The sequence below is a fragment of the Hyperolius riggenbachi genome, chromosome 12 (assembly GCF_040937935.1).
Source record: "Hyperolius riggenbachi isolate aHypRig1 chromosome 12, aHypRig1.pri, whole genome shotgun sequence".
Lineage (NCBI taxonomy): Eukaryota > Metazoa > Chordata > Amphibia > Anura > Hyperoliidae > Hyperolius > Hyperolius riggenbachi.
In genome coordinates, this window is record NC_090657.1 from 129,822,880 (window position 1) to 129,835,037 (window position 12,158).

The 12,158-nt window shown below is 42.9% G+C and overlaps 1 protein-coding gene across 3 annotated transcripts in view; it reads left to right on the forward strand.

Annotated features, from left to right (window-relative positions):
• SEC14L1 (SEC14 like lipid binding 1) overlaps window positions 1–12,158 on the forward strand; it is a 191,450-nt gene that overhangs the window by 71,414 nt on the left and 107,878 nt on the right. For all 3 annotated transcript variants that reach the window (XM_068262007.1, XM_068262006.1, XM_068262008.1), the window contains exon 6: window positions 5,421–5,592. In XM_068262007.1, the coding sequence (XP_068118108.1) occupies window positions 5,421–5,592 (172 nt within the window). The remainder of the gene's footprint in view (window positions 1–5,420; window positions 5,593–12,158) is intronic.

Sequence of the window (12,158 nt, forward strand, 5' to 3'; positions counted from 1 at the left end):
ACCCTGCAAGTGTGCACCCTGCCTTAAAGAAGTAGGTGAAAAAAAATTACTTGGGGCCTCCTCCAGCCCCTGGCAGCCTATTTGTCCCTCGTGGCAGTTCTGCCTCCGTTGCAGATGCCACCTCGTCAGGTTGGCATCCTTTGCGCCTGCTCGAGCGCATGACCACGACGCTCCCAATCGCTGTCGTGGCCTGGAGAATATTGCGCAGAAGTACTGTACCTCCGCAGAATGCTCCTGGCCACGGGAGTTAGCGTGATCCCAAGTGACGGGGCCACTCGCTCACGCATACACAGAAGATGTTGGTCGGCATCAGCATCGGAGGGGATCCCGGGACACCGGATCTGTGGCAAGGGACAGATAGGCTGCCAGGGGCTGGAGGAAGCCCCAGGTTCTCTCTTTTAAAGTGCACATTAGTGTGCGCGTGCACACCCGGGTGAGTGTACACGAGCGTCAGAAACACTGGACGTTTTATAACGTCCATTAAAAGGGACCAACTGGATGTTTTAGTACTACTGGTGGTCCAGTAGTGGTGATGTTTTTTCATTGGTGACACAATCGTTTCACTCCTACTAAGCATGTCCTACGTTTCATGATTACATGGTTCATTTTTTTTTTACCATAGAAAAGCAAACCTGAAGTGAAAATAAACTTATGTTATATTTCTTAGCTGAACTACACATACAATTCGTTATCTCATAAGTAGCAAAGAAAAGTCTCATTGTTTTCCAGTACAGGAAGAATTAAACTTCAGTTTGGGGGGGAGGGGGAACTTCAGTTGTTATCTATCCAAAAGAGCCTCTCTGAGCTATTCAATTAGGTCCAGTGCAATCCTGTTTTTTATGAAGCACTTAAACAGCCAAAAAAACATTGAGAGGGCTGGTGCACACCACAAGGGCTTTTTAAATGCTAGAGATTTTAAGAGCTCATGCTAATACTATGCTATGGGGGATTTATACAAAATCACATCGCTCCAGTGAGAAGCTTTTAAAATCACAAAGCGCTCAGAAAAGCTCTTCTGGTGTGCACCAGCCCAGAGACCTCTTGAGAGAAGGTTTTACTGCAGGCAGTTCAAAGGGTCGTTATTTATGCTTAGTTTTCTAGCTTAAAAGGAAGAGTGCGGTTTCTAAACTAGAAATTTGACAAACGATGCAATATAACTGAAAATAAAAATGACTCTCTACTTTGCTACTAATGCTCTATTCATTATCCATATCATATATAAGATTCATAACATCGGAAGTTTTTTTTTTTTCGCTTCAGGTTTGTTTTAGAAGGTATACAATAGAAGTATAGGGTTTGTTGAATAGTTATAAGGAATTGCTCTTGTAGAAGCAGTGGGGATGACTGTCCATCTGTGTCTTGGCAGGAGATGCGGATACCGGGTTTCCGTTACAGACATGGTGCAATACTGTACTGCAAGAGCACTGGGCTCTATTTGAGACGTTGCATGTAATCGCTTTTTGAACAATTACGCTGTGCCTGCCTTGGGATATTACCTCATTTTTATTATACTGATTGTACCCGGCAACAGCTGACTTGCTATTCTGCACTTCTCCCATTGGTTGCCGGGCAGATCTGCTCTTGTGTGATTGGCTGGGATGGATGTATTAGACGAGTGTGAGCACACGAGGCCACGCCCCCTGAGGAAGCCGGCAAAACTTTTGGGAGTGCCTCTCGTTCACATGGGACGCCACACCGCCCCGACCACTGCTGTCACTGAGCCGTAAAAGGGCTCTACCATCTTGCCATGCAAACAGCCTGGTCTAGATAACCGGACTGCACCTGCTTTGATCCGTGACTTGCTCCTCCACCGCCTCACGCGCACCACCAGGGACTGTGTAGCCTTTCACATACAAGTGACAACTAGGATTTCTCCAAGATACTGCTCCAACCGATCTGAAGCATGTGGATCTGATCCGGAGTGGGTGAGATTATGCATACTGTGCACTAAACTTGAAGCTGTAAGTGACTGCTGATGCGACGATGGCCGCTTGCTTTCTCTGATATATGCCACTAATACTGATTATGTACGTACCTGCATGAAAACCACTAACTTGATAACTGTACCAGAAAATGCTTTGCTGGTTAGGTATATCAGATTTGGAACATTAAGGATAATCTATACTTGGAGACTGCTTTGGAAGTTGAACTCCGCTTATTTAATCTTTCCCTGCCATTAACTGGTGTCCTTGCCTCCAGTGTGCTGTGTTATACGGCTGTTGTGTGTGTGTGTGTGATGGTTTGTGTGGAGTGATACTGAGTGGTTGTGATGGGGTGGCCATCCCATGCTGCTTTTAAGCACTATTTTTTTTTCTATTTTTGGATCAATAAAATGTATTTTTAATAATGAAAGGAAGTGTTTCTATATATTTGTTATGCACAATGATTGTGTATTTTTATTTTCAAACAGTGAAAAGTTTATCTTTCACTTTATTTAGAAACTTCTCATTTGAAATGGCTATTAGACATTTAAATCATCTTATTTTTTGTTTAAAGCAAAGATCCGAGAATTGGGGGGAGGGGGATTGATTTTACTGGGTCTTCCTCCAGCCCCTGGAAGCCTGTGTCCCCCCCGCCGCATCTCCATTCAAAGCCCGGTCTTCCAGGGTTCCCTCCATAGCAGCCACCAACCCAGCTAGGTCGGCATCCTCTGCGCATACGCGATCACATTGCTCGAAATCGTGCTTCAGTAGTCGGTAGTGTTCTGCACAGAGGTACTGTGCCTGCGCAGAATGCTCCCAGCAACGGGATTGCGAGCAGCGTGGCCTTGCGCATGTGCAGAGGCCACAGACCTGGCCAGGTCGGTGGCTGCTATGGAAGGAACCCTGTGAGAACAACTTGGGGGCAAGGGACACATAGGGGTTGATTCACAAGAGTGTTAACTGATAGCAAGACCGTGCTATGCAGTTAACACGCAAAGTGCTGCATGTGCAACTTTGCGTACGCAAAGGCTTAAGCCTTTAGCGCCCCTGTTTTTGCAGGTAAAAAGAAAAAAATGAGGAAATATGCAATTTCTCAGCTTTCAGCCATTGTAGTTTAAAAATAAAATGAGTAAAATGTGCTATTGTTGATAAAACAGACACCATTTTATTTTCCAAATGTATCCTGTTATTACAACATTTAAATTGTGTCCCTACAATGTCTGGCGATAATATTTTATTTGGAAGTAAAGGTGTATTTTTTCCATTTATTTTTTTAACCACTTTACCCCCGCGCGTACGTATTTCTCCGCCCCTTTTTCCATCCTTTAAAAACCAGGGACGGAGAAACACGTACTTTCCGCGTTCCCGACGCTGTCCGCGCTCCCGCTCGTAAACACGCCGCCCGCCGCTAGTAAACACGCCGCCGCCCGCTCGCCCGGAGATCAATGAACGGGAAAATCCATTCCCGTTCGTTGATCTAAGCCCCACAATGACCCGCTGCTCTCCTATGGGCAGCGCGATCATTGTGAGAAGAAACTCACGTGTCCAGCCTCCTTATTCTTCCTCCAAGCTTCCGGAAGGAGGCTTGGAGGTCGCAATAAAGCAAAAAGTTACTGTGGCCATCTTGTGGCCAAATAGTAAACTACACCCTACACATTTTTCACATACAAATAAATGACTTTTACACAAAAAATTAACTCATTACCTCCCACACTCCCCATTTTTATTTTTTTTTGTAATTAAAAAAAAATTCAAAAATTTACAATTAAAAAAAATACATAATTAGTTACCTTAGGGACTGAACTTTTTAAATATTTAAGTCAAGAGGGTATAACACTGTTACTTTATAAACTATGGGCTTGTAATTAGGGATGGACGCAAAACTGAAAAAAATGCACCTTTATTTCCAAATGAAATATTGGCGCCAAACATTGTGATAGGGACATAATTTAAACGGTTTTATAACCGGGACAAAAGGGCACATAAATTTCATGGGTTTTAATTACAGTAGCATGCATTATTTAAAAACTATAATGGCCGAAAACTGAAAAATATGTTTTTTTTTCCCCACATTTTTCCTATTTTCCCATTAAAACACATTTAGAAAAAAATAATTCTTGGCATAATGTCCCACCTAAAGAAAGCCTAATTGGTGGCGGAAAAAACAAGACATAGTTCATTTCATTGCGATAAGTAATGATAAACTTATAGACGAATGAATGGAAGGAGCGCTGAAAGGTGAAAATTGCTCTGGTGGTCAGGGGGTAAAACCCCTCAGTGGTGAAGTGGTTAATACTGTAACAATGATTACAAGCTTTTATTTACAAAAGCAATCGTAATATACTCTTATGACATACATGTTTAAAAAAAAAAAGCCCCGAAGGTAACTTTTTTTTTTTTTTCAAACAAGTGTTTTCTTTTGGTAACTATGGGTAAGGGATGGAAGAAGCTAAAAAATAATAATAAAAAAAAAATCTATTTCATTTTTATATGTGAAAATATATTATGTTGTATTGGGGTGTAGTGTTACTTTTTGGTCGCAAGTTGGTGCTGCACTAACTCAGTGTTCTATAAATAGAAGACGAAACGAAAGTGTTACAGGTGGTGTTTACAGTCGGGTTCTTTTTGAATCAGAACCTCCAAAGGCTCTGATTCTTCACAGGCACAGAGATCGGGTTTCAGCGGTTTCTCATTACCCGATTACGGAGGGACAGGATTGTGGCGAATGCGAACGGGAGCAATGTGACAATCGTGAGTGGCAGAGGTAAGTAAACAGAGACGCTTATCCGTGCCTGTGGGACGTAGATAATTGAGGCAAGAGTAGGAAAGTGGTTAAAGATGAGTTTCTGGAAGGACATGTACCCACATATACTGGTTTACTTTGGGTTGTCATCTCTTACATTTTCCTGCAGGATTTGATAAAAAAAGCATCCCATAATACATCCTATTGGAGGAGGCGTAAGTTAGTTTTCTACTGGTTTTGTTGTCATCGGCTGGCCAGCAGAACTATGAACAGGCATCAACCATTAGGATTCAGTGTTTTTAGAGAGGTATTAGAAGATAAGTCTCTTGCCACTTGCAGGTATTAGTGGTCACCACCACATGGCAGGAGAGTGTGTGACAAGGATTAAATCACCGAGCAGGAAGGAAAAAAAATTGTTTATATAATATGTTTATAAGATATGTCTAAATCCAAAAGTAATTTATCCATGTTTTCCTATGCATTACACATGACTCCACCTACAAATTTTATTTACACAAAAACTCCCAGAACGTGACCTGTTTGTAAGTAGGGAACTGCCTGTAGGGTCAAAGAAGTACAGTAGCACTTTTGTACAGACTCTACCACTGTAGAGTAAAGTGTGACAGAGAACCCCTGTTCTTTTCTTAGTCATATGCCGATACCTTTTGTTTATGTATTACTGTATGAACATAAATGTATATTTTAATTTTTGTATTGTATGTGTTGCATTGAATGTAACATGCTGCCACCCACAGCTCCTGGACCTGCCTTGTGGATTTGGAAGGGCTGAATATGAGACATTTGTGGAGGCCAGGAGTAAAGGCTTTACTGCGCATCATTGAAGTGGTAGAAGCAAATTACCCAGAGACCCTGGGGCGGCTGCTGATCCTGCGAGCTCCCAGAGTATTTCCAGTTTTATGGACACTGGTAGGATATAGTTGCTCTGATTTCAGTATGTACATAGTGTCATAGGATAAAATATTATATTATAGCTGGTTAAATGACTGCATTTTATGGAGCCTGAACTGAATCAGTTTTGGATATGTTATGTGACCCTCTAGTACACGGTTTACGAGCGCTGTAATAACCGCGCAGGAGATTTGGGTGCAGCTTGCGCCATCATAGACCATAATAGGGATTACGTCTATAGCAGCGCACAGTGAGTAACTTTGGCGTCGTCAGAAGACTGAGCTGAAGTTGCTTTTAAAACACTTGTAATTCGGCCTCCAGCAATAGCTAGAGGCCGAATTACATCATTCCCCATTATCCACGTGGACCTAGAGGGGGGAATAGTATTCAACGTCGTCGGGAACTTGTGCAGCAGCAGGATAAGCCATATACCAGCTTTATCCTGCGCCCGAGTCTCCCGGCGGGGAGATCACAGGGATGCCACAGTTTAAAGCGGGATTGTCACCATAAAAACCAAATTTTAATAGAAACTGGTCTCTTTAGTAATAAAGATGCTAATATGGTATTCCACACTTAAAAAAAAATTTCTGCAGTTATGGTTTCTAGTTATCACATCACATTTCAGTGCTGGCCCTTTAAATCGCCGTCGCTGAACACTTGCACGCTGGGGGGCTCTTTTTATCTGTAATATATTCCTCCTGACACCCCATGTGACATATAATAGATGCCACAGGTGTCAGCCACCGCTACCGTGAGAAGAGGAGCTGCCACAGGCGCCTATTCCTGGAAAGTCGGCTCCTTCCCTGAGTGTCTCTCCTGTTCCCTTCACACAGGACAGGCTGAGCATTTATGTGGCAGACACGCAGCTGCAGCTGTGGTCTAGCTGAAAGACAGGGGCGTAGCAATAGGGGTTGCAGAGGTAGCGACCGCATCGGGGCCCTTGGGCCAGAGGGGCCCCGGAGGGCCCTCCCTCAACTACAGTATTAGCTCTCTATTGGTCCTGTGCTCATAATAATCACTTCTGTAGATACTTTGAATAGTGGTAATCATTAGCAAGCTATTTCCCATCCCCTTCTTGCACCTCTGACACTGTAGTTGCCATTGGCAGGATTTGGTGCGCCGTATCAATTGTTATGTATAGAGTGCTTGGGGGGGCCCCATTGTAAAACTTGCATCGGGGCCCACAGCTCCTTAGCTACGCCACTGCTGAAAGAGCAGCGGGAGAGAAGCCAGGTTGTGTGCAGTGGGCAGCCCTGCCTCCCCCCTCTATCCTCACTTGCTGTGACTAGCGATCAGAGCAGTGACATTACAGACTGCAGATCTCAATTCAGGTTGAGCCGTCTCTCTGCCCCCCCCCCCCCCCCCCCAATCCCCCTTGTCTCTCTGCGCCCCCTCCTCGTCCCGGTCAGGCTGCAGGGTCCTAATGCTGGTTTGTTTTACTGCAGGTATGATTTTCTACCCACTGCTGCTTCATTTTTAGAGAACTTCTTTCACAAAAGAACAGAATTTATTTTTTTTTTAAATCCCATGGTACATACAACACAGGCATTGTGTGTGTTTTTAATAGTGTGTGTGTGTGTGTACACACACACACCACACATAATACACACCACACACGCACATACTAGCAGCAGTGACAGGGGCTCTTGGTTACGCTTTCACGCATTTAAGCTCACCAACTGTGCCAAAGTGTCCCCGATCTGGTGAGTCTTACTCTAACCAGGCAAAAATGCTAGTTTTTATCATCGTTCTAGTAGGAACCATGCCAAAAGCCCAGGGGTCAGCTAAATGGGAGAAATGAAATTAAAAACACCTCACCCTCTACTAGCTACTAACTGAACTATGATATGAGCACCGCTCATTTATATGATTAACTGTGCTAGAGATGGGTGTGGTTATGCACGGTCACAGGGGGAAATAATGCTCATCCCTCGGCATATATATGTATATGTATATATATATATATATATATATATATATATATATATATATATATATATATATATATATATATATATATATATATATATGTATGTATGTATATATATATATATATATATATATATATATATATATATATATATGTATGTATATATATGTATATATATATATATATATATATATATATATATGTATGTATATATATGTATATATATATATATATATATATATATATATAGTATAATATATTTACAGACCAAACGTTTGGTCACACCTTCTCATTCAAAGAGTTTTCTTTATTTTCATGACTATGCACATTGTAGATTCACACTGAAGGCATCCAAACTATGAATTAACACATGTGGAAGTATAGTACATAACCAAAAAGTGTGGAACAACTGAAAATACGTCATATTCTAGGTTCTTCAAAGTAGCCACCTTTTGCTTTGATTACTGTTTTGCACACTCTTGGCATTCTCTTGATGAGCTTCAAGAGGTCGTCACCTGAATTGGTTTTCACTTCACAGGTGTGCCCTGTCAGGTTTAATAAGTGGGATTTCTTGCCTTATAGATGAGGTTGGGACCATCAGTTGCGTTGTGGAGAAGTCAGGTGGATACACAGCTGATAGTCCTACTGAATAGACTGTTAGAATTTGTATTATGGCAAGAAAAAAGCAGCAGTAAAGAAAAATTAGTTGCAATCATTACTTTAAGAAATTAAGGTCAGTCAGTCCTAAAAATTGGGAAAACTTTGAAAGTGTCCCCAAGTGCAGTTTCAAAAACCATCAAATGCAACAAAGAAACTGGCTCACATTTGGACCGCCCCAGGAAAGGAAGACCAAGAGTCACCTCTGCTGTGAAGGATAAGTTTATCTGAGTTACCAGCCTCAGAAATCGCAGGTTAACAGCAGCTCAGATTAGAGACCAGGTCAATGCCACATAGAGTTCTAGCAGCAGACACATCTCTAGAACAACTGTTAAGAGGAGACTCTGTGAATCAGGCCTTCATGGTTGATTATCTGCAAGGAAACCACTGCTAAGGACCGGCAACAAGCAGAAGAGACTTGTTTGGACTAAAGAACACAAGGAATGCACATTAGACCAGTGGAAATCTGTGCTTTGGTCTGATGAGTCCAAATCTGAGATTTTTGGTTCCAACCACCGTGTCTTTGTGCGATGCAGAAAAGGTCTCTACATGCCTGGTTCCCACTGTGAAGCATGGTGGAGGAGGTGTGATGGTATGGGGGTGCTTTGCTGGTGACACTGTTGGGGATTCATTTAAAATTGAAGGCATACTGAACCAGCATGGCTACCACAGCATCTTGCAGCGGCATGCTATTTCATCTGGTTTGCGTTTAGTTGGACCATCATCTATTTTTCAACAGGACAATGGCCTCAATTCACTAAGGTTAACTCCTGTCTTTAATAACGTTTCTAGAGTGGTCACCATGGTGATGAGGCATGTAGTATTCAGGAAACATTTTACCTCAGGCAAACCTAAAGTTAACTCTTCTGTCTTTAACTTAACTCTTCAGCTCTCAAAATAACTCCAGAGGTAAAGACAGGCTGTTAATTAACTGCGTGTGAAAATAACTACAGAGGAGATAAATTAACTACAGTGGAGGTAACCAGGGCCGGCGCTACCATTAAGGCAAAGGAGGCAGCTGCCCCAGGGCCCCAGAGCATGTAGGGGCCCCCAGTGGCTACAAGAGGGGAAAAAAATTCAAATCGGCCTTATAGTTTTTGAGAAAATAGATTTTAAAGTTTCAAAGGAAAAAAAACACATTTAAAAACCTGCCGACTTTAATGGTTAATAGCAAATCCACCTTAAATGCTAGAAACCCTAAATTTGCAGGATATGTTAAAGGGATACTGTAGGGGGTCGGGGGAAAATGAGCTGAACTTACCCGGGGCTTCTAATGGTCCCCAGCAGACATCCTGTGTTGGCGCAGCCACTCACCGATGCTCCAGCCCCGCATCCAGTTCACTTCTGGAATTTCTGACTTTAAAGGGAAGGTTCAAGCAAAAAAAAAATAAATGAGTTTTACTTACCTGGGGCTTCTACCAGGCCCATGTAGCCATCCTGTGCCGTTGTAGTCACTCACTGCTGCTCCAGTCCCCCGCTGGCAGCTTTCTGACCTCGGAGGTCAGGGCCACATTGCATACATTTTTACGCATTCCAGCTAGTGCAGGAACAAAAATTTACGCGTTGCACCACTAACGCGTAAAAATGTATGCGTTAATGTTCCTGCATTAGCGGAAATGTGTAAAAATGTACGCAATTCGGCCCTGACCTCCGAGGTCAGAAAGCTCCCAGCGGGGGACTGGAGCAGCAGTGAGTGACTACGAGGGCACAGGATGGCTACATGGGGCTGGTAGAAGCCCCAGGTAAGTGAAACTCATTTTTTTTTTTTTGCTTGGACCTTCCCTTTAAAGTCAGAAAACCACTGCGCCTGCACGCCCGTGTCCTCGCTCCCGCTGATGTCACGAGGAGTGTACTGCGCAGACACAGACCATACTGGGCCTGCACTGTGCGCTCTTGATGACATCAGCGGGAGCGAGGACACGGCAACGTAGGCGCAGTGGTTTTCAGACTTTAAAGTCTGAAATTCCAGAAGTGAACCGGAGGCGGGGCCGGAGCATCGGTGAGTGGCTGCGCCAACACAGGATGTCTGCGGGGGACCGTTAGAAGCCCCGGGTAAGTTCAACTCATTTTCCCCTGACCCCCCTACAGTATCCCTTTAAGGAGATCATTAGGAATAAGAGGAAAAAACAATTTTTCAAAAAGACCTTATAGTTTTTGAGAAAATCGATTTTAAAGTTTAGAAGGAAAAAAGTATAGTTTTAAATTCGGTAAATGTAACTTTTAGTAGCAAACCTAACGGTAGTGTAATTTTACATGCATCAAACGAAAGCGCAATAAATTTCCTGACGGGGTTTCCAGGGGGTCAATACGCAGCCGCAGCGCTTTGGCCAGGGATCGCTATACAGCCGCAATATGGCTGTATGAAGATCCCTGGCATTTTTTCCTGTTTTCCCCAAAACATTTTTATGTTTAGATTTTTAAAAAAAAAAAAATTATGTAGGGTCCCCCCTCCTGAAACTTTTTAACCCCTTGTCCCCCATGCAGGCTGGGATAGCCAGAATGTGGAGCTCTGACCGATTGGGACTTCACACCCTGACTATACCAGCTGCAAAAAAGATCTTATTGAATTGAGGCCAATGACCCCAAACACACCTCCAGAGTGTGTAAGGGCTATTTAACCAGGAAGGAGAGTGATGGGGTGCTGCGCCAGATGACCTGACCTCCACAGTCTCCAGACATGAATCCAATCGAGATGGTTTGGGGTGAGCTGGACCACAGAGTGAAGGTAGAAGGGCCAACAAGTGCTAAGCATCTCTGGGAACTCCTTCAAGACTGTTAGAAGACCATTTCAGGTGACTACCTCTTGAAGCTCATCAAGAGAATGCCAAGAGTGGGCAAAGCAGTAATCAAAGCAAAAGGTGGCTACTTTGAAGAACCTAGAATATGACGTATTTTCAGTTGTTTCACACTTTCTGGTTATGTGCTATACTGCCACATGTGTTAATTCATAGTTTAGATGCCTTCAGTGTGAATCTACAATGTTCAAATTAATTAAAATAAAGAAAACTCTTTGAATGAGAAGGTGTGTCCATACATTCATACATACATACATACATGTGTGTGTGTGTGTGTGTACACACACACACACACACACACACACACACACACACACACACACACACACACACACACACACACACACACACACACACACACACACACACACACACACACGATCTTCTAAAAAAATTAGCATATTGTGATAAAGTTCATTATTTTCTGTAATGTACTGATAAACATTAGACTTTTAAATATTTTAGATTCAAATACACACAACTGAAGTAGTTCAAGCATTTTATTGTTTTAATATTGATGATTTTGGCATACAGTTCATGAAAACCCACATTTCCTATCTCAAAACATTAGCATATTTCATCCGACCAATAAAAGAAAAGTGTTTTTAAAACAAAAAAGTCAACCTTCAAATAATTATGTTCAGTTGTGCACTCAATACTTGGTCGGGAATCCTTTTGCAGAAATGACTGCTTCAATGCAGCGTGGCATGGAGGCAATCAGCCTGTGGCACTGCTCAGGTGTTATGAAGGCCCAGGATGCTTCGATAGCGGCCTTAAGCTCATCCAGAGTGTTGGGTCTTGCGTCTCTCAACTTTCTCTTCACAACACCCCACAGATTCTCTATTGGGTTCAGGTCAGTAGAGTTGGCAGACCAATTGCGCACAGTAATACCATGGTCAGTAAACCATTTACCAGTGGTTTTGGCACTGTGAGTAGGTGCCAGGTCATGCTGAAAAATGAAATCTTCATCTTCATAAAGCTTATGAGCAGATGGAAGCATGAAGTGCTCCAAAATCTCCTGATAGCTAGCTGCATTGACTCTGCCCTTGATAAAACACCGTGGACCAACACCAGCAGCTGATATGGCACCCCAGACCATCACTGACTGTGGGTACTTGACACTGGACTTCAGGCATTTTGGCATTTCCCTCTCCCCAGTCTTCCTCCAGACTCTGGCACCTTGATTTCCAAATGACATGTAA